Source organism: Musca domestica, unplaced genomic scaffold (genome assembly GCF_030504385.1).
Source record: "Musca domestica strain aabys unplaced genomic scaffold, Musca_domestica.polishedcontigs.V.1.1 29, whole genome shotgun sequence".
In the NCBI taxonomy this organism is placed as follows: Eukaryota; Metazoa; Arthropoda; class Insecta; order Diptera; family Muscidae; genus Musca; species Musca domestica.
In genome coordinates this window covers 6,163,466-6,187,941 of record NW_026712296.1, presented here as the reverse complement: position 1 = coordinate 6,187,941, position 24,476 = coordinate 6,163,466, and the positions used below count along the sequence as shown (strand labels likewise).

At 34.3% G+C, this 24,476-nt stretch overlaps 1 protein-coding gene across 1 annotated transcript in view; it reads right to left on the bottom strand.

Annotated features, from left to right (window-relative positions):
- LOC101896759 (dynein axonemal heavy chain 3) overlaps positions 1 to 24,476 on the bottom strand; it is a 204,434-nt gene that overhangs the window by 90,717 nt on the left and 89,241 nt on the right. Inside the window, exons 38-39 of the mRNA XM_059124418.1 lie at positions 4,975 to 5,157; positions 2,074 to 2,279 (exon numbers count right to left, since the gene is read on the bottom strand). Coding sequence (XP_058980401.1) covers positions 2,074 to 2,279; positions 4,975 to 5,157 — 389 coding nt within the window. The remainder of the gene's footprint in view (positions 1 to 2,073; positions 2,280 to 4,974; positions 5,158 to 24,476) is intronic.

Here is a 24,476-nt window from a genome sequence, read left to right as displayed (position 1 = left end):
TGCCTAGTCGAAATAACGGTTTTAGACCCTAGGTCTCTCTGGACCAAATCCGTTTCAGAACATTTGGAGTCGATCTAGAGATGTCCGTCCGTCCGTCCGTATGTCTGGTTGGTGCGATAACTCTCGAAGGGAGTATCCGATTTGGTCCAAACTAACTACGTCGTAATATTTTTGTCAAACTTAGATCCAGTTTGGAGATGGTCCCCTCTTTCTGGTACCTACCAATTAAGAGGTCGAAATTTTCAAAAAAAAAAAAAAATTTTTTGCACAGAAAGAGAAAAAATAATGCGATTTTGCTCCAATTTTGCAAATCGTAATATTTGCGTCAGTGCTAGGTCTGGTGCGGAAATGGACAATATCGGTCCACTCTATCAAGTACCTCCCCACAAATGGTCAACATTTTGAATGATTACAACTCTCGTAAAATGTGATGTAAGAGTCCGATTGTCTTCAAATTTCACACATCTCAACATTTATATTATATTAAGGTCTTCTGTTAAGATGGAATATATCGGTCCACTCTTTCTAGTACTTCCCCCATAAATGGTCGAAATTTTCAAAAATATATATTTTTTGCACAGAAAGAGAAATGATAATCCGATTTTGCTCCAACTTTTGCGTCAGTGCTAGGTCTGGTGCGGAAATGAACAATATCGGTCCACTCTATCAAGTATTTCCCCCACAATTGGTCAACATTTTGAATAATTACAACTCTTATAAAATGTGATGTAAAATTCCGATTGTCTTCAAATTTCACACATCCCAATAATTTTATTAGCCCTAGGTATGGTGATGGAGTATATCGATCTACTCCTTCTGGTACCTCCCCCACAAAAGATCAAAATTTAAAAAAAGTGTTTTCTGCACAGAAATGGAAGCAAAAATCCAATTTTGCTCTAATTTTGCCAATTCTAATATTTGCGTCAGTTTTAGTTCAGGGGCAAAAATGGATAATATTGCTTTACTCCATCAAGTACCCCTCCCACAAAGGGACAAAATTTTGAATAATTATAATTCTTAAAAAATATTATGTAAGAGTCCGATTGTATTCAAATTTCGCATATCCTACTATTTTTATGAACCCGAGATCTGGTAGTAAGACGGAATATATCGATCCACTCCTTCTGGTACATCCTCAACAAACATGGAATGAATATGGAATTTATGATTTCCTATAAATTTGATATAAATGTTCGATCTGTCGGCAAAACCGACCGATACTTTTTTATTTGTTTTTTTAACACTTCGACGTTCAATAAAGCTTTTATTAAATTAATTAGACATTCGACAATTAAAGGGTTATTTGGAGTGTTTTTGATTTTAACGTGTCTCTCTACGTCCGCTGAAAAATTGGAACAGACGAGCATATTTAAATTGTAGAAAAAACAAACTTGCAGGCCATAAAATATGCAAGTGAAATGGTGGACAACAAATACAGTTAGCCGTAGTATTTTATTATTTATTTATCAGTATGTAAAACCGTTACCAGACAGAGCAAGACATAGACTGGTGAACATATGAGGTATATTAAATAATGGAGGAGAACAAATATTTAGAGTTGTCCGTCTGTTTGGCTGGCTGATACGTACGATAACTATCGAAGGAAGATACGATTTGGTCCAAAATTTGTACATCATCATATTATTATCAAGCTTAGATCGACTTCGGAGATAGGCAATATCAGTCCACACCTTTTGGTACTGCCCCCCCAAAGGGTGAACATTTTTCGCAGACTAATTTAATTGGTTCTTTAATTTCGTGCAAGCTTTACATATTCCATTTTTTTAATAACTGCTAAGTCATGTGCGAAAGTCAATCCACTCCATCAAGTACCTGCTCCACAAAGGGTTAAATTTTTTAATAATTATAACTCTTTCCTTGCAACCACCCCCTTAAAGGGGCAGTTATTATATTTATATTGGCTGCAACATTTACAACCTTATACTTCGCGACACCACTTATGAACGAATACTGTAGTATATGTTCATACTTACAATATCTTTGAACATATGTGGGAGTAAACACCTAAAATTGGAATGGCGCAAAAATATGTGAATGCTTGTGTATACATACCGGTCATAAAAAACTCTATATGTTTCATGAGCCCACAACCGACCAAGTTTTTCTGGATCATGTAGACGTTTTGCTGGCACCAGAACAATACCCTGAAACACACGGGTGATATCACGTAGTGAAAATGTATAATGGGATTTGGCAGGAGTCGGTAAAAATATTCTCATCGCCGAACGATAAACACTGACCATTGCTTCAGCCAGACCCTGTTAATTTTTTTTTTTGGTTTTTTGTCATTTGATTTCCATTTCATACAGGTATTAGTAAGTGATGTCGTTATTCAGTAGTAGTTGGCAGCATATAAAATGAAAGAAGTCAAACATCATAAATTAAAGTACGACGTTAGTATTTAATGCCAGATTACATATAATGTTAGAGTCATATGTAGTGATTTTTTTAACATTTATCTTTAGCATTTCATAGCATACTTTTTGGTGGTCAACAAAAACTTTAAAGAAATGCTTTAAAATGCATGTTACAAAAATTTAAAAGAAAACCTGTCAGGAAAGGTCAAAAGTCGGGCGGGCCGACTATATGATACCCTACTCCACTATGCGTATTCAGTAAAGCACGCGTAACAAAAAATTAATATTGGGAATTTAAGTGAATCGGATGAAGATATATATCAAAGCCATATAAAAATCTGAACTGATTTCGATAAAATATGGCAGAGGTATTTTCGAGCAGTATCTTATGCCCGGTTGTATCATTGGAGTAAATATTACACATGTGAGGGACTTTAACGTCAAATCGGGTTAAAAGATATAAATGGGAGCTATAGCCATATCACCAATTTTGATGTACATGCTTTTAGGCTGAATTCGGTCGGAAGTGCTACAACTCTGATATTAGCCATTTGGTGTACAAAAAGAACCTGAAATGGGAAAATATGCATGTGGGAGCTATATCCAAATCTGATCTGATCTTGACAAAATTTGAAACACTTATATCTGATCTGATATCGTGTACCAAAGATTATTGTTGTGGAGTGAATATTACGCATATTACGTGAAGGACTTAAACCCCTTAATCGGATGAAACATATATATGGGAGCTATAGCTTTATCTGAACCGATTTTCACCAAATTTGAAGTTTGTAGGCTGAATTTGGTTGGAAATGCCAATATGGGCTGATATTAGCCATATACCTGAAATCGGATAAAGATATATATGGGAGCTATATCCAAATCTTAACCGATCTTGATAAAATTTTGGCAAAGATTTTTTGGAGCTCTATAAGATATGTGGTATCTCATATATCCTGGTTGTGGGGTGCATAGTACAAATGTTAAACAAATGTTATGTTTAATGAAACATAAATATGGGAGCTATAGCTATATCCCCAAATTTGAAGCACCTGCTTCTAATTTGATCGGGTGTAACGAAATACATTTCATTTGGATGAATATTACACATATGATTGTGATATAAATTGACATCGAACGAAAATATATATGGGAGCTATATCGGACCCAGTCAATAAATACGACCTGTACTTTGTTTAAAAAAATACATGGACAGACTGACGGACATGCATAAATCAATTGAGAACGTGATTCTATGAATATAATCAAAAATAACAAGTAAGCAAAGGCTATAGTCGTGCGGGGCCGACCATGTGATATCTTACAACACCATATTATATTGGAAAACCTCCTTAGGTCCAAACACATTTTAGTAGATTATTTGAAATGATGTTATACTGTCCTGTCCAGTCCAAAATCAGGAACATTTTCTGTTTTTGGTCCATTTCAACCCTAAATAGTATGCGATCATCTCCAAAAACAATAGGGTTCAATTCTTATCCTAACCCCACTTCCGTGCTTTAGCACGTGATAATCAGACCATAATTGCGACCTGTAGAGTGATAACAAATTAACATGGACAGACGGACGGACGGACTTACATAGCTAGATCGACTCAGCTCGGGGAGATAGGAAGATCCATATACACTTTTATATGTGGGAAACCAATATTTCGAGGCCCAATAAAACTTATAATACAACATTCTGCATGTTACAAAATACATAATACCCTGTACCCCAGCGTGGTGTCGGTCATATAAATGGGAATCGCTTTGCTTCGCTGTATTTTTCTCTTACTGTGCATCAAATACGAAATAATAGTTAGATATCTATTTTGTCAGATATTTAGGTTCTGATATAGCTATAGCTTCAATATTCATCCGATTTGATATTTCCCTTAGTCTTAATGTGCGCTCTATAGCAATATTCTGCACATGATAACAGCTATAACCTTGAAATACATTTGCCCTTTTTGAAGAAATTGCTTCAGATTTAGATAAAGTTAATGATGCACCAACCATGCTACATTTTTCAAATTCCGACTAGAATAAATTCTGCCATGTGTGGACCAAATTTATTCGGATATAGCCATAGCTCACACATATATTTTATCCGATTTAAAATGTAAGCCTTCTCAATGTACTAGCAGTGATATTTGTCGCTTAAGGTCACAACAACTAACTTTGTCAAATTTAATGGAAATCGAAAATGCTACTTAGTTTAATTTTTACTCAATTTAAACTAAACCACAAATGTACTCTCCTTGTCAAATATTCTCCCTTTTTTGCGTAAGACTTTTCAAAATTCATTATAAGATGGTTAACAAAATATTTGGTATAAAAAAAATATTTCTGAACTCAAGTATTATTTGAAAGAAGAAATCCCAGTCAATAAAATGATATAATTGCTTTTAATTGCCCTGCACTAGATTCGAGTACGCCAAGTCAAACTACCTACATATGTATATTTGGCCCAACTTTGCATGAAGATGATGGCTTTTATGCTATTTGCCTTGTGTACAAACGTACTTACCTATACGTACGCAAAAAAATGTTAGCAAGCATATACAGAATATATATGTAATATGTGTACATACCCTTGAGAGCAATGCCACCTTATCAGGATAGCCTTTGGAAAAATGCCAATCGCCAATTGCTGTAAATATTTTGATTATGGTAGCATCCTCGAATGAATCCACTCCAACAACGAATGTATGCCGGTAGAAACGGGGAAATATGAAATTACTGCCGCCTGGCATACCCATAGCTCCGATAAAACACTAGAAATAGAAAAAGAGTCAAGGGTGTTAAATAGAGACATTCGTATGGTAATAAAAGCACAGGATAACATTACAAGGCAATAAAAAAGACACTTTAACTTTTTGTTTTAGCCGGGTTATTGTAAAGTATTTGAGAGTTCAAATGAAATTGTAATTTGTTGAGATATATGATAGGAGCCAAAAATAAGCTTTATCGCTGAACACAAGAAGCGCCCGATGAAGTTTCTTAGATTGAATGATTTGCAAGCGTTGTTCGTTTGTAAGACGATTCATGTTTAAATTATGTACCGAAGACAAGCTGAACCCAGTGCGCTTCGCTAACCCTTTTGATTTTATATGCATTCAAAATTTTATATACGAATATTGGTTTAAAAAATTAAAAAAAAAAAAACAAATTCAAATATTTAAAAAAAAACGTAATTATTGCAATGCTTTAATTACGTTTGTTTACAAACTGCAGGACAACGAATGTTTTCCCATTGAAGAAAACCAAATTCGGCAGTTCACCACTTTCGGCCAAACGAAGCATGTCTTTAGCTCTTTTGAGTCTATTTTCTTTCTGATGCGGTGTAAGTTCGTGCACTTTTTGGAATTTCAATGGCTTTACCCCGAGCTCATTTTTCAATATTTGCCGAATGGAGTATTACGATATGTTCAGCTCATGACCCATTTCAGCAACTGCGACGCGGGTTTTCAACAAGTTGCTTCTTTACTTTTCGAACCATTTCTGCTGATTGTGCTGTTTTCTTCCGTCCACTTCCTCGACGTCGGGCTACACTACAAGTATCACGATAACGAGCGATGGTACGAGACACAAAAGATTTATTCATATTTAAATGCTGGAGTGCTCTAACGATAGCAACTTGTGATTTTCCAGCCAAATATAAAGAAATCGCAGTATCACGCTTGAACTCCATCACAAATAATTTTTTTTCTGGAAAATTCTCACTACAATTATTTTGTACGCTGTACAGTTGTCGGACGAGTAGCTTAGAAATGAGAGCAGTCTGAAATTGGTTGCAGTTAGTTCATCTCACCCTGTATACGGGAGCTATACTCAACCGATTTCAATTTAATTTTGCAGATTTTTTTTCTCATCAAATCCTGTCACTTATTTCAAATTTCATTAAATTAGAACGTGCGTATCGTGTTTGGTGCATCAAATAAACAAAATCGGTCGAAAATATATATGGGAGCTATATACAAGTCTGAACCGATTTCAATATAATTTGGCAAATGCATGTTCGCTTTAAATTCCGTTACATATTCCAAATTTAATAGACATTAGAGATACATAGCGTGTTTGGAACATCAAATACACGAGGTCGGCCGAAAATGTGTATGGGAGCTATATCCAAATTTAAATCTATTTTAATAAAATTTGGCAGACAAATCCCATCACAGATTCCGAATTCCGTTGAAATGTGGCGTACACAGCTTGTTTAATGCATCAAATACATGAAATCGGCCGGAAATATATATGGCAGTTATACCCAAACCTCAACCGATTTCAATATAATTTGGCAACTTTTTTTTGGTACCAAATTTCGTTTCTCTGTCCGAATTTCATTGGAATCGGAAATACTTATCGTGTTTGGTGCATCAAATATGTGAAATCGGCCGTAAATTATATCAAAGTTATATCCAAATCTTAACCGATTTAAATATAATTTGACAAAATTAGGTTTGCTCAAACAATAGATATGTGCATACAAAAACTAAATTTTTCGATTGAATCTGATCCTGATGTTATACCTCCCGTTCTAAGTGGAGTTTCAAAAATGTATATAGCCTATGTTACTTTCAGGTTATGTTATAGTATATTTTGAAAATTTTAGGAAAATCGTTTCAGCGGTTTTTGAGACTATAAATTGCAATCAAACCAAAACAATCAAACTTAAAAATATTTTCCTCTTTTGTAGAAATAGAAGAAGAAGACGATGACAATGTGCTCAACAATTGCTCTGTGAAAACATTAAATAAAAACAAGAATAAAGAAACAGTTTTCAAACGAAATGTTCTTAATTTACTATATTCAGAGAAAATAAATTCTGACATAGGTAATAATTCCTGGATAAAATGGTGAGATTAAAATAACATTTCATTTGGGATTTTCAATATGATGATTTTGGAATTTGTCATCATATTGAGTTTAATAAAGTCAATGCGTGAAGATTGATTTCTTTATGAACATAATGTTTCATTTCCATACATCTTTAAAACAGCAGGTATAACGTTGTTATTGAAATAAGAATGTTGTGGCCGAAATTTGTGGAAAAACTAATTGCCACACTGTTAGCACTGCTAGCTTTCTGTAACAATTCTGTGCTACAAATTCATAATATTTTTTGATATCTGCAATAGATACGGTAGCCTCGTTTATCTACCAGCATTTGTTTTGTTTTCATTTTTTGAATGACCAAAAGCTCCATATATTTTGAATGGAAACATGAACAGCTTTGCGAAGAAAATATTTTTTTATTTTATATTTTTCGAAGACTATATATTCGAACCGGTGGTATAGTTTCTGGTTCTATGAAATTGTAAAATCAGAATATAGATTTAATTTTGATTTTGGAATTCATAATAATATCCAGTTTTCACAAAATCAAATTGTGCGATTCTAACTTGTTGTAGGAATATAATATTTCATTCCCATGAAGTTGTGAAACATGTATAATGCTGTTATTCAAATAGAAACGCAAATACATTTAGTCAGAATTTTTCTTATTGACCGCGAGTCGTTGAAATGTATGGAACACTAATTGTGACGTTTGATAAAGCATAGATACACATTCGATGGATTTTCTTTATGAATTACCAGCGTAACTGGTTGCAATACTCGTATGCAGCAATTCGTGATTATGGCTTTTGATTTCATACTAAATTCAATTGTCCATATCAATATCTTTCAAAAATATGTAACCTTTTTATACCTTCCACCATAGTGGAATATACCCTACACATATTGAGTTTGTCATTTCGTTTGTAACACCTCGAAATATACATTTTAGACCCCACAAAGTATATATTCTTGATCAGATTAAAATTCAATGTCGATTTAGCGATGTCCGTCCGTCTGTCCCTCTATCCATCTGTGGAAATCACTGTATCTTCCGAATGAAATTAAGAAGGTTGATAACAGTTTACTCAAATGTATATTATATCTGCTTTTGGCATAGAAAATGGGCCATGTAGGTCCACGTTTTGGTATAGCCCCCATATAATGGTACAACGGAATTGTTTCAAATTTGGTATTTGAAGTTCGAAATGGATACTATACTCTAAGACAGAAAATTGTCTGTACAGGTGCACGTCTTCGTATAGCCCCCATATAACGGTACCTCCCGATATTCGGTACTTTAATGATTTTAGCGACATTATTTACCGGAATAGTTTCAAATTTAATATTGAAGTTCGAAATGTATACTACAGCCTATGACAGAAAATTGTCTGTGCAGGTCCACGTCTTCGTATTGCCCCCATATATGGTACCTCCTGATATTCGTTATTTTGCTGATTTAAGCTACATTATTCACCGATTTTTTTTCAAGTTTCTTATTTGAATATTCTAATGGCTTATGACAAAAGTTGTCTATGCAGGTCCACATTTTCGTATAGGCCTAATATAACGACTACATTCGGTATTTTTAAGATTTTAAAAGAATTTTTAAGGATTTTTTTTTTTTGAAATTTGCCAAATTTTTTCCAAATGGTGGAAGTTTTTAAAAGATTGGCACGGAAAGTTTGGGATGAAACAAACAGTTTTCTTTGCGGTCACTATACATGTCAAAAAAAAAATTATTTTTTTTTCGAAGGGTCAAAATTGCCAATAATTATATCACTATATCACTATGTAATCTGTGTCTGATTTTCTTCAAATTTAGCTCATCCCAGTATTTTGACCTACATTGAGCGAAGGGAGTAACCGATGTAGTTCAAATTTGACACTTCGTAATATTAATATAAAACGCAAGTCCCGTGTAAAACTGTCACCCCCAAACCCCTGATGTTTTTACCTCCTACAAAAATGGTACATTTCTGTGTAATAAATTACTAAAGATGGGGTCCACAGATCTTGTAGCTTTGTATTTTTCTTTATTTGTAAAAATATGACTCAATCGTATATATTTCGCTGTGATCTAAATGCATAACGCTAGTTCTTTTCCTACTTTATATATTTTCCTACAATCAAATAAAAATGTTGTACCGTTTACTTCAGTTATTGCACTAAATACACATTTCCAAAACCACATACTTTATCGAACCTTTTTTCCACGAATTGATTTTCATTCCAAATTACACGCATCCTTTAGTTTGTCTATCCTACACAACATCAAAGACTCTCATTCACACCTTTTCCAAACACTGTTCGTACTTTTTAGTACATATTCAAGTATCAACCAAAACCCCACAAAAGTTTATATTAATGGCAAATCAATTCCTTCCCAGGAACCCTATTTAGTCCCATTTAGTACTTTTTAGTACGTGTTTCCAAACCCACCTTCAAATCTCAACCCAACACACAAAAAGTGATCCTAATGCCAAATTTCAGATTTCAAGAAGTATCTGTTCACGCAACACTAACTTTTGTACCATTCAGTAGCTTTGGCGCACATAAGTACAAATTTCTAAAACTGCCTACATATCCCCATCCTACACTCCCACAGTAATCGCAATTCTAAAGTTCAGCATTCCATCCTTATCGGTTCGCCTAAATATAATTTGAACCAATATTAGTACCATATAGTAGAAAAAAGGAGAAAACTCCAAAACTTCCTCTTCATTACTCAATCCTACAATCCAACAGTAATCGTATTCCCTAACTTCAGGTGCTACTAAATTTAATCTGGTACCATTTGGATTTAGGTGAACTGATAGAGCAGGGACACCTAAATCCAACTGGTACCAGTTTTAATCTTATTCCTAAATTTCAGAATTCCAGCTCTATCTGTTCACTCAAATCGAAATTGTACCAAATTTCGAACAATTTAATACTTTTCGTGCACATAAGTACACATTTTGAAAACTTCATCCATATTCCAATCCTACATTCCGCCCGTAATGGAATTTTAAATTTCAGGATTCCAGTTCCATCCATTCCTTCAAATTTAAATTGTACTAAATTTAGTACGGTTTAGTATTCTTCGTACACATTAGTACACAATTCCTAAACTACATCCTTAAATCGACTCTACTCCTCAACCTTGATTCCAATCCCAAATTTCAAGTTTTTATAGATGAAATTGCGACTTTTATCAGAACTCCGACTGAAATTTCCTATTTTTTTTTTTTAATTCGTGGGCTTCCTTTCTTTAAATGACCACCTTCGAACATATCTGGCCTGCAGTTTTAGTGTGTTAAGTTTCAGGTTTTAATAATAGTTTGGGTTATAACGTGATTAAAGCGGACGCACGAATGGGTAGACGGGCTATAAAAACTTGTTATTTTACGCTATTAAGTCTAAAATTTTTATTTTCGATATTTACAAATGACAAATTTAATATACTGTTCATGGTATGATAACATGTTTAAAAAATTCGAGTTTAAAAACATTTCGAAATGTTTGTATGTGTATACTCATACATTTCATTCAATACCCATACATCATGAATTTAATCACAACCTTTGGACAGAGTTTTGTCTTTTTTTAGTATTTCATTTTATTTTCAACATTCCTTAACTTCAAGCTTGTTTATTCGCTGCCTCTGTTATTCTAACTTTTGGTCCTTTTATTTCTGGTTTCCATTACGCTGCTTTTGCCCTGACATTCCCCTTTATTATGGCAACAGGTAAACTTTTTTAATACCATGGAAAACTCAAATGACAATAACAAGAACAGCAGCATCAGGGCGGATCAACGTCAGATATTGAAAAAGTTTTTAACTGGAAGGTGAGCTTTTTTTCGAATAGTTGCACAACATTATAAACCTAATGTTTTCCAATGGCATCGATATATTAACAAAATTCGGTTTTTTCAATGGTTCATCAGCAATTTAATATTTGAGTCTTCTATTTGATATAAAAACGTGTTTTTATACCACCCACCATAGTATGGTGTTACATACATTCCGTTTGTAACACCTTGAAATATACATTTTACAAAGTACCTATATTCTTGATCAGCATAAAATTATATGCCGATTTAGCGATGTCCGTCCGTCTGTCCGTCTGCGGAAGTCATTCTAGCTTTCGGACAAAACGAAGTAGGATGATAAAATGTTACTCAAATGTATATTATGTCTGCAGGACTTTTATACCCTCCACCATGCTATGGAGGGTATATTAACTTTGTCATTCCGTTTGTAAAGTCATGTCAGATCCAACAAAGTATGTATATTCTTGATCAGCGTAAAATTATAAGTCGATTTAGCCATGTCCGTCTGTCTGTCCGTCTGTCTGTTGTAATCACGCTCTTCGATCGAATCTTTCGAACGAATTGAGATAGAAGGCTAACATTTTGCACACATGTTTATTTTTCCAGTAGGCAGGTTAAGTTCGTAAATGGGCCATGTAGGTCCACGTTTTCATATAGCCCCCATATAACGGTACCTCCCGATATTCGGTATTTTGATGATTTTAGCGACATTATTCACCGGAATTGTTTCAAATTTGGTATTTGAAGTTCAAAATGGATGCTACAGCCTGTGACAGAAAATTGTCTATGCTGGTCCAGGTCTTCGGACAGCCCCGATATAACGGTACCTCCCTATATTCGGTATTTTGATGATTTTAGCTACATTATTCACCGTTTATTTCAAGTTTCGAATTTGAATATGGCAATGGCTAATGGCAAACAATGCCTATGTAGGTCCACGTCGTATACACCCCAAACTGCTACATTCGGTATTTTTAAAATTTTAACAGAATTATTTAAGGAATTTATTTTTCTTAAATTTCCAAATTCGTTCCAAATGGTGGAGAGTATTCCAAGTTCGGCCCGGCAAACTTACTGTTTTTAACTTGTTGGTATTGAAAATAAGCCATGTAGGTCCACGTCATCGTATAGCCCCCATATAACGATATCGTAATTGTTTCAAATTTTGTATTTGAAGTTCGATATGGATACTACAACCTAAGACAGAAAATTGTCTGTACATGTCCACGTCTTCGTATATCCACCATATAACGGTACCTCCCGATATTCGGTATTGTGATGATTTTAGCGACATTATTCACCGGAATTATTTTAAATTTGATATTTGAAGTTCGTAATGAATACTTCAGCATAAGGCAGAAATTTGTCGGTGCAGGTCCAGGTTTTCGTATAGCCCCCACATAACAGTGCTTTCCTGTATTTGGTATTTTACTGATATCAGCGACAGTATTCACCGCAGTGGTTTCAAATTTCGTATTTGAATACCATAATGGCTATGACAAAAATTGCCTAGCACATCCACGTTTTCCTATGGACTCCAATATCAAGGTACCTCCCTATATTCTGCATTTTGAAAGATTTTAATAGAATTTTAACGGATTTTATTTATTTGAAAATTGCCAAATTATGGCATGGGTATTATGTCTTTGTGATAGACCCATAGTTCCTTTTGGTGATCAGTATAGAATCACATTTTGAGTCGATTTATGCATGTCCGTCTGTCTGTTCATGTATTTTTGTAAACAAAATGCAGGTTGCATTTATTATTCGATTGAGATGAAATTTTCTTAATAAAATTTGTTTGGCTCAACGACGAACCCTATTGAAATTGGTGAAAATCGGTCCAAATTTAGATACAGCTCTCATATATATCTTCATCCGATTTTAGATTTCTTGTGCACATAATGGCTAATATCAGGTCAAATGGTGTGCATTTTGCTACATCCGACCGAATCCAGCCTACAAGCATGTTCTTCAAATTTGGTGAAAATCGGATCAGATATAGCTATAGCTCCCATATATATGTTTCATCAGATTTTGGTGTTGAAGTCCCTTGTATTCGTTATATGCACTCCATAAGACTGATATTTAGCACAAGATATCAGATACAGATCAAATTTTATCAAGTTCGGTTCAGATTTGGATATAGCGCCCATATATATTATCATCCGATTTTAGGTTTCTTGTGCACCAAATGGCTAATATCAATCCTAATGGTGTAAATTTCGGCACATTCGACTGAAGTCTAGAAGTAAGTACACCACAAGTTCAGATATTGCTATTGCTGCCATATATATGCTTCATCCGATTTGGTGTTTAAGTCCTCCATATTCGAAATATACATTCGACAACAATAATATTTGGTTCAAGATATCTTATAGAGCTCAGAAATACTTTTACAAATTTTATCGTAAAGGGCTAAGATTTGGATATAGTTCCCATATATATCCTAATCCGATTCCAGGTTTATTGTGAAAATAATGGCTTATATCAGCCAAAATGGAGTGAATTTCGGGACGTACGTTTCCATTTTGTAGAACTCGGCTCCGATATATATATTTTTTTTAATATAATCATTTTCGAAGTGATGTCATGCACTCTATAGCAATTTTATTTGGTATAAAAGATTAAAATGCCTCCATAAAATTTAGTGAAAATCGATTCAGAATTGTAAATGCCTCCCATATTTTACTTCCCTCTGAAATCAAACTATAACTGCTCTACAGCCAAATGTTGATAGGTGGTATGATCTACTTCAAATAAATTATATTGTTACAGGAGCTCTACTAAATTTGCATAGTGGTGTAGGGTATAATATAGTCGGCCCCGCCCGACTTTTTACTTTTCCTTACTGGTTTTTATATTACATTGCATAGTTAAAAAACTGAAATTTATTTGTTTGAATCATATCATCATAGATAATTTTTCATAAACCGTAAATTAAATAGCATTTTTATACCCTCAGCCATATGGCTACAGAGGGTATATATCATTTGATACGGTCAAAACGTGCCTAGTCGAAATAACGGTCTTAGACCCTAGGTCTTTTGGACCAAATCCGTTTCAGAACATTTGGAGTCGATCTAGCGATGTCCGTCCGTCTGTCTGGCTGGCTGGCTGGTGCGCACGATAACTCTCGAAGGGAGTATCCGACTTGGTCCAAACTTGGTACTTCGTAATAGTTTTGTCAAACTTAGATCGAGTTCGAAGATGGGCAATATCGGTCCACTCCATCTGCTACCTCCCCCACAAAAGGTCAAAATTTGCAAAAAATTTATTCTTTGCACAGAAAGAGAAGGGAAAATCCGATTTCGCTCCAAATTTTGCAAATCTTAATATTTGCATCAGTGCTAGGTCAGGTGTGAAAATGGACAATATCGGTCCACTCCATCAAGTACCTCCCCCACAAATGGTCAAAATTTTGAATAATTACAACTCTTATAAAATGTGATTTAAGAGTCTGATTGTCTTCAAATTTTATACATCCCAATATTTATATTAACCCAAAGTCTGGTGTTAAGATGAGCAATATCGGTCCACTCCTTCTGGTACCTCCCCCACAAAAGGTCGAAATTTGCAAAAAATATATTTTTTGCACAGAAAGAGAAGGGATAATCCGATTTTGCTCCAACTTTGAAAATCCACATATTTGCACCAGTTTCACGTTAGGTGTAAAAATGGACAATATCGGTCCACTCCTTCTGGTACCTCCCCACAAAAGGTCGAAATTTGCAAATCATATATTTTTTGCACAGAAAGAGAAACGATGATCCGATTTTGGTCCAACTTTGCAAATCCTAATATTTGCATCAGTGCTAGGTCTGGTCCGAAAATGGACAGTATCGGTTCACTCCCTCAAGTACCTCCCCACAAATGGTCAAAATTTTGAATAATTACAACTGTCATAAAATGTGAGTTAAGAGTTCGATTTTCTTCAAATTTCACCCATCCCAATCATTTTATTAGTCAAGGTCTGGTGTTAAGATGGAGTATATCGGTCCACTTCTTCTGGTACCTCCCCCACAAATGGTCGAAATTTTAAAAATATATATTTTCTGCACAGAAAGGGAAGCAATAATCTAATTTTGAAAAACATAACACTCAAAGAAAGCGAAATAAGGATCCAACTCTATTCAAATTTCACACATACAATACAAAACAATACAACACCTCACCCACAAAGGGACACAATTTTCAATATTTTCATCTATCATAAATTGCAAAGCTACTTAGCGATTCTTTACAATTGCTATATCCGTCTACTATAATTTATTTTTTTATATATAATTAGTCTTATATATAATAATATTTATATCATATTTATTTATGTGGGATGCGAAATGGACAATATTGAACGATTCTTTCAAAACCCACTCCATAGAGGGTGAATAGGGCTGAGGGTATACATTTCTCGGCAAAACCGACAGATACTTTTTTACTTGTTAACAATGAAATTCAGTTGTAAGCAAATTGCTATATTAGAAGTTTAAATTGTTTTTAAATGTAAACATTTTAAAAAATTAGTCTTCTTTTCTTTTATTACTCTGAAATTGTACAACGAACTGGTTTTAATAATTTACATGTAACAGTGAGGTGGGATAACAAGTTGAAATTGGTACATAGCTTAGGTTCGGCTAAAGTCAGTATATGCGCGGAGCCTGTAATTTGGATTTTAGCATATATAATGCCTAAAAATATACCGAAAATGTTTTAAGAAGACTTTGCTATTATTTGCCTTTCTTTGAGATTCTAAAGGAAACTTATTTTTTTGCAATTTAATTCAATTTAACATTTTAGCTTTTGAGCAGTATAATATAGTATAGTTTTAACATACACCCACATACGAAGTGTAAAAAATGTTTGTTAGTTTTTTTTTGTCCTGGTCCTCTGAACCTGATAAAACTCATAATTAGTTTTGAAATTTCGTGTAAGTTTGGTCACGGCTTTGTTTTTATAACAACAATGTCTCGGAAACTGCTAAATCAACGGTTGAAAACAATGTATATGGGACTGCAGTTTTAGTATTATCAATGCTATATGATTAGTTTGAGTAGAAAACCACGACCACGCCCATATTAAACTAAAAAACCGCTACTGCTTTAATAAACTCTACGTTTAAACCAATGGGTTGATACGATATTATAATCATTGCAATATAATTAGTTTGAGTGGAAATCCACAACAACACCCATATAAAAAGCGTATAAATTAGATATACTAAATTTCATTTTTATAAAAAAAGCGTAAAGATATGTACATTAATGGATTAAAGGAGAGCAAGTAAAAAACAACTAAGTTCGGTGCAGCGTACTTTTAATACCCTCCACCAATTTCAAGAAACTTAAAAAATTTCAAAAACAAAAAAAAAGTCGTCGAAAAAACCCTGCTCAAAGGAAATACGTTACACAGGGGCTTTATGAAGACGTGGTCCTGCATAAGTTAATTTTTGCCATAAGCTGTAGTATTCATTACGAAATAAATACGAAATTTGAAACAATTCGGGAAAAAGGTCGTTAAAATCATAACAATACCGAATATCGGGGGTACCATTGTATGGAGGCTATGCGATATCGTGGACCTATGTATATAGACATTTCCCTTCCGGGGGGTCAAGTACTCAGGAAGAATTCCGCATGTGAATTTTCGGGCAATTCCATTGAAAAAATTGGCTAGAATCATCAAAATACAGAATACCGGGTGGTACCGTTATATGGGAGATATACGATACTATTCCAGGGGGTGAAGTACTCATAAAGTACTGCTTGTGTAGAATTTCCCCACAATTCCATTGACAAATGTGGCTAAAATTGCAAAATACCGAAGTTAGGGGGTACCGGGGGCTATGCGATATCGTGTATGTAGCCCATCTTTGAAATTGACTGCAGACAAGAGACTTATCTGAGCCAAATTTTAACTTTCTATCTTAATTCGTCCTGACTCTTGTGTGAATACAAAAGACGGACGGAATTTTACGCTGATCAAGAATATATGTTCTAATGTTAGGTCTAAAATTATTTCGATGAGTAACCAAAGGAATAACGAACTTAATATATGATAGAGATGACTTTCAATATTTGGTATTTTGATGATTTTAGCGCCGATTTTGACCGGAATTGTTTCAATTTTCGTATTTGAAATTCGTACTTGGTACAGACATTATTCGCCGGAACTGTTTCAAGTTTGATGATATTGGCGACGTTATCCTCCGGGACTGTTTTAAATTTTATATTTGAATTTCGGACTCGAATTCATTTGAGCGGTATTTTTCGACGCAATTTTTTGAAGTTTAGCTTCTCACCTGCTTTTTATACCTTCCACCATACTATGGAGGGTGTATTAACTTTGTCATTCCGTTTGTAACTCCTCGAAATACTCATGTCAGACCCAACAAAGTATATATATTCTTGATCAGTCTAAAATTCTAAGTCGATTTAGCGATGTCCGTCTGTCTGTCCGTCTGTCTGTCTGTCTGTCCGTCTGTCTGTCTGTTGTAATCACGCTATCTTTCGAATGAATTGAGATAGATGGCTAAAATTTTGCACACATGTTTATTTTTCCAGTAGGCAGGTTAAGTTCGTAAATGGGCCATGTAGGTCCACGTTTTCATATAGCTCCCATATAACGGTAACCCCCTATATTCGGTATTTTGATGATTTTAGCGACGTTATTCACCGGAATTGTTTCAAATTTGGTATTTGAAGTTCCAAATGGATACTACACCCTAAGATAGAAAATTGTCTGTGCAAGTCTATGTTTTCGTATAGCCCCCATATAACGGTACCTCCCGATATTCGGTATTTTGATGATTTTAGCGATATTATTCACGGGAATTGTTTCAAATCTGGTATTTGAAGTTCCAAATGGATACTACACCCTAAGACAGAAAATTGTCTTTGCAGGTCCACGTCTTCGTATAGCCCCAATATAACGGTACCTCCCTATATTCGGTATTTTGATGATTTTAGCGACATTATTAACCGGAATTGTTTAAAATTTGGTATTTGAAGTTCGTTATGGGAACTACAGTCTGTGACAGAAAATTTTTGGTGCGGGTCCTGTTTCGAATTTGAATATGGTAATGGCTTATGACAAACAATGCATATGTATATCCACGTCGTATAGACACCAATATAACGGCTATATTCGGTATTTTTAAAATTTTAACAGAATTTTTTAAGGATTTTATTTTTTGAAAATTTCCAAATTCGTTGCAAATGGTGGAGGGTATTAAAAGTTCGGCCCGGCCGAACTTACTGCTTTTTAACTTGTTTACTTCTTCTTTCGAATTTTCACAATGGGACATGCCATTGTGAAAATTCAAAGGAAGAAGTAAAAAAGCAGGTAAGAAGCTAAACTTCAAAAAATTTACAATATTCGATTAAGAAATGTCTCAAGGAATTATGCTAAAAGATTTCAAAAATTTCTAAAGTTATGTTTCAAATTATATTAAATTGATGCGAAAACCCCATATAGACAATCTTCTGCCGTAGAAGTTTGAACCCATTACGAACTCAAAATACCGACCTTTAAATAATCTCGTTAGAAAATGGAGAGATATGGTCATATAGGGCTTATACAGGAACTTGGACCGACATTGGTCATTTTAAAGCATAACAAGTATCTACAATACAAGTTAATTATCAGAGATAAAAACTCAAATGGCACAAATAAGCAATAGTTTTCAAAGTTTAAAGAAATCAAAATTTCCAAAAAACACAAAAAGATTTAAGGATTAATGTTGTCAATATAGACGTGGATTTTATTAATTTATTTTAAAGATATTATCGGAGATAATAATTAACCTTATTTTTGCTGTTGCGAATTGGACGTGATCCAGGAACGAATTCTATATTCTATTCGTTACAATGTAACGAGAAAAGCGTAGGTGTTGCAAAGTGGCGCTCAATATCTGATTCGTTAGTTATAATTTTGACATTATCACTTTGTGTTAAAAACTCAAACTCAGTATAAGAATTATAAGGTATGTAAATAAAATTAAATTAACGAGAAATATAAGATCAGTAATGATAAATAATTAAACAACAAGTAACAAAACATTAAGTTCAGCCATGGCCGAACTCTTAATACCCTCCACTTTTCGGTAAAGAAGACATTTTTATATAAAAGTATCTGAATTCAAACGTGTTCCACTTTTAACTACAAATACCAGTAAGACAGTTTGAATAATGCTGTTAAACTGTAAAGTGGTTGAGGCCTTACCAGAAGCCATACCAGTGGAGAAAACTCTATAGAAAATTTTATACTTCAAGGATTGTCTTCTATCAAATATAATATTTGAAACAATGTGAGTCGTATTATAAAAATACCGAATATCGGTGGGCATCGTTATATGTGCGCAATAGGAAAACGTGGACTTAAATATTCAATGTTCTAAGACCGGAGCTAGAACCCATAATGAACTACAAATGCCAATTTTTAGACAAATCCGTGGAAAAATGTGACAAATATGATCAAAATACCAAATATCGGGAGGTACCGTTATTTGGCGTCTATACCAAAACTTGGATCGACGCTCTACGTCAAATAATGTGGGCTGTAGCGTGATTTCAACAAACAGACAGACGGACGTTGTTAAATCGATTTAGCATTTTATGCTGACTTATGGGGTCTACGACGAATATTTAGGTGGAGGGTATACAAATGGGCCTAAAGTCAACAAAACACCGAATATCGGAGGATAGAGTTTGTCAATCCACTTCTTAGCTCAGTAAAACAGTTACTAAACGTATGAGTGATGACATAAGTTTCATATTATGGTAACGGAGATAACGTTGTATGAAACCACACCAAGCGTTGGATAGTTAGACACCCATTATAAAATTCAACTACCAAATTTCACACAATTACGTTGAAAATTTGTACATAAAATCGTCGGAATACCTGAAATTGGCAGGTTCTTCATGAAAATGTGGTCTGATAAAGCCCTTATCTCAACTTCTAAACTCCTTCGAAAAACAGAGTGATTATAACTGACGGACATCAACGGATTATCCAAGAATTTTACAGTGACCAAAAAATATATTTCATAGGGTTACAAATAATTATTTCGACAGATAAAAAAATGAAATCACAAACTTACTCACATATTATGGATTATATTATGGTGGTGGGCATACAAATGAATGTCGGTAATAAGTACTTTACTTATAACCCGTGCCACATCGTGGTAGAGGTATTATGTTTTTTTGCATTTGTTTGTGTCATGCAAAACGAAAAGGCGGAAACCTGTAGTTTATTTTGGTGGCATGAATTGAAACAAACATTTATGCATGTCTGATCATTATTTTTTTTTTTTTGCAAATCAATTATCGCCACATTTATTGACATACATAGATTCATCCGATTTAAGATTTAATTACCTCATAAACCTATATGCATGCTTTAAAATGCTATTTCGTACAAGATATAAAATTATTGAAGCGTGCTCGTCTGCAAAGACATACGTTTCAGCATATTCTAACAAAAAATAGTATAAAGGCTTTAAATAGCACAATCAAGCAGTTTAATTGGCCGGTCCCGAATGTGAAATAGAAAGGTCATCGAACTCGCCTCTCAATAAGTCCATTGTTACGCGTGCTGTGTGATATAGCTAAAAAAATTACCCTTTACCTAATTAGAAATGACTTTTGTCCCTTTCTTGCAATATACAGATATTATTTGTTTCATTTTAAAAATATACAAATAGCTTGAAAAATTAATTCAGTGCCATAATTACATATTCAGCAACTACACCTACATCCAAACAAATCGAATTAATTAAAGTAATTGACTAAAAGTCCATAAACCGCTAAATAATTATGTATAACATTCCCTCATATAAGTTAAAGTTCACAAGAGCATATTTTTACACTGAATATATTAATTTAAGCGATTTAAAATTGGCGATCATATTTCACTTATTTTGGAAAACTCTTCACTTTATACTCTGGTGATTACATATGAACAATAGGGTGGCGCATGTTGCAAAAAAAGAAAGAACAAGTTAAAAAGTAGCAATCGGTTCTGCCGACAGACTAAAAACCTCAGCGATTCGAATTATTTAAATATATTTTTACTTCTGTTATGATTATTCAAACTGTTGACACTCTATGGAGTGGGTTCTGAGAAAATGGGTCAATATTCTCTATTTCGTATCGGACCAAAAAAATACGATATAAATATGGGGTAACTTGGTAATAGGTTGGTAACTTCCTTCGCTTTAAATTACACATGTTATAATTTTTAGAAAATGTCCGAAGTATTCCATTTTCATGCTTCATTTAATACATATTATAAAAAAAAATTGGTATGGGCAAAATTACAAGACAACCGAAACTTCATATCCAATTTATGGGAAATCATAAATTCCATATTCATCTCAGGTTTCTGGCTGAGAGAAATATTTAGATATGGCAAGTTGTAAAGAAACGCTGACAAGTCTCGCAAGTTATGACAGATAAAAGTAGCTTTTGTGGGTGAGGTACCAGAAGGGGTTCGCAGATATAAATCATCTTCACAACAGATCTTGTATTAGCAAAAATGTTTGTAGTTGTGAAATTTGAGGAGAGTTGGATGCTTATTTCGCTTTCTGTGAGCGTTTTGTTTTTCAAAATCTTGAAGCCTATGTGCGGCAGTTAGCGAAAGAAATGGTGCGATCTGTACCATCTTTATAAAAAATCTTGTGTTGATGTAAATATAAAGATGTACCACGTCTGAAATGGAATCGGATGTTAATTTCGCTTGGATATTCAAAATTTTGAACCTTTGTTGAGGAGGAGTTGAATGATTTATCCCATCTTTACAACAGATCTTGTGTTAGTGGAATTAATAGGATGTGTGAAATATAAAGAGAAGCTGATGCTTATTTCGGGTTTTATGAGCTTCATGGATATTCAAAAATGTGACCCTTTATAGGGGAGGTACCAGAAGGATTGGTCCGATATCTATCATCTTTATAACAGATCTTGTGTTGATGGAAATATTCAGATCTGCTAAGTCTAAATGGAATCGGATGTTAATTTTGCGTTTCATGAGCTTAACGGATATTCAAAATCCCGACCTTTTGTAGGGGAGGTACCAGAGGGAGTGGACCGATATATTCCATTTTAACACCAGACCTTTAGTTAATAAAAATAGAAGGATGAGTGAAATTGTACATCATATTTTTTAAGTGTTATAATTATTCTAAATTTTGACACTTTGTGGGAGAAGTACTTGATGGATTGGACCGTTATTATCCGTTTTGGGACCTGATCGAGAACAGACACAAATATTAGGATTTGCAAAATTAGAGCAAAACTAGATTATTGCTTCACTTTCTGTGCAGAAAATATTTTTATACCCTCCACCATAGTATGGAGGGTATATTAAGTTTGTCATTCCGTCTGTGGAAATAACTCTAGCTTTCGAACGAAATGAAGTAGGTTAATAAAATTTTACTTAAATGTGTACTTTTGGTATAGAAAAAGGGTCATGTGGGTCCACGTCTTCGTATAGACTTCATATAACGGTACCTCCCAATATCCGGTATTTTGATGATTTTAGCGACATTATTTACCGGAATTGTTTCAAAATTGGTATTTAAAGTTCGTAATGGATGCTACATCCTACGACAGAAAATGAGCCATGTAGGTCCACGTCTTCGTATAGAACCCATATAACGGTACCCCCGATATTCGGTATTTTGATGATTTTAGAGACATTATTTACCGGAAATATTTCAAATTTAGAATTTGAAGTTCGTAATGAATACTACAGCCTATGACAGAAAATTGTCTGTGCAGGTCCACGTCTTCGTATAGTCCCCATATAACGGTGCCCCCCGATTTTCGGTAATTTGATGATTTTAGCGGCATTATTTACCGGAACTATTTCAACTAGTATTTGAATTTCACAATGAATACTACAGCCTATGAGAGAAAATTGTCTGTGTAGGTCCACGTCTTCGTATAGTCCCCATATAACGGTACCCCCCGATTTTCGGTAATTTGGTGATTTTAGCGGCATTATTTACCGGAACTATTTCAACTAGTATTTGAATTTCACAATGAATACTACAGCCTATGACAGAAAATTGTCTGTGTAGGTCCACGTCTTCGTATAGCCCCCATATAACGGTACCCCCGATATTCGGTATTTTGATGATTTTAGCGACATTATTTACCGGAATTGTTTCAAAATTGGTATTTAAAGTTCGTAATGGATGCTACATCCTACGACAGAAAATGAGCCATGTAGGTCCACGTCTTCGTATAGAACCCATATAACGGTACCCCCGATATTCGGTATTTTGATGATTTTAGAGACATTATTTACCGGAAATATTTCAAATTTAGAATTTGAAGTTCGTAATGAATACTACAGCCTATGACAGAAAATTGTCTGTGCAGGTCCGCGTCTTCGTATAGCCCCCATATAACGGTACCCCCCGATATTCGGTATATTTATGACTTTAGCGACATTATTTACCGAAATTATTTCAAATTTTGTATTTAAAATTCGTAATGGCTACTACAGCCTATGACAGAAAATTGTCTGTGCAGGTCCACGTTTTATAACCCCCATGGTACCTCCCTATATTCGGTATTTTGATGATTTTAGCTACATTATAAACAGGTTTTTTTTCAAGTTTCGCATTTGAATATTGTAATAGCTTGTGACAAAAGTTGCCTATGCAGGTCCACGTCGTCGTATGGACACTAATATACGGCTACATTCGGTATTTTTAAGATTTTAACAGAATTTCTAAGAGATTTTATTTTTTTTTAATTGTTAAATTTGTACCAAATGGTGGAGGGTATTCAAAGTTCGGCCCGGCCGAACTTACAGCTTTTTTACTTGTTTATTGAAAATATTGATTTTTTGTGGGGGAGGCACCAGAAGGAGTGGACCGATGTACTCCATCATAACACCAGACCTTGCGCTAATAAAATGATTGGGATGCGTGAAATTTGAAGACAATCGGACTCTTAGATCACATTTTATAAGAGTTGTTATATGAATAAGTGATTTCACCATTGCTTTTCAATCACTTAATTCGGAGTCTGGAAGTTTCAGTCTTTCCTTGTACTTTGACTGCGTCCAATACATTTTGTAATAATAACTATTTAATTTTTCCCATACTATGGATGGTATATTAAGTTCGTCATTGTAACTCCTCAAGATCAGAATTTCAGACCACAACGAATATATATATTCAGCATGGAAATCAATGGTACAACCAGTTCAGATTATTTTTGTGGCTTAGGTTTTTTTTTTATACATCGCCAGTATGTGCTCCCAGCGGACAGAAAACATCATCAGTGTTTGGATCCTCTCTATTGTTGCTACGTAACGCCGTGGTAACTCGTTCATACATATTCGCGCAAAAACCAGATTTAAGCACTAATTAAATGTAACTGCTAAATATTCAGTCTGTTGGCGGTGTATTTGTGTTAAGAGC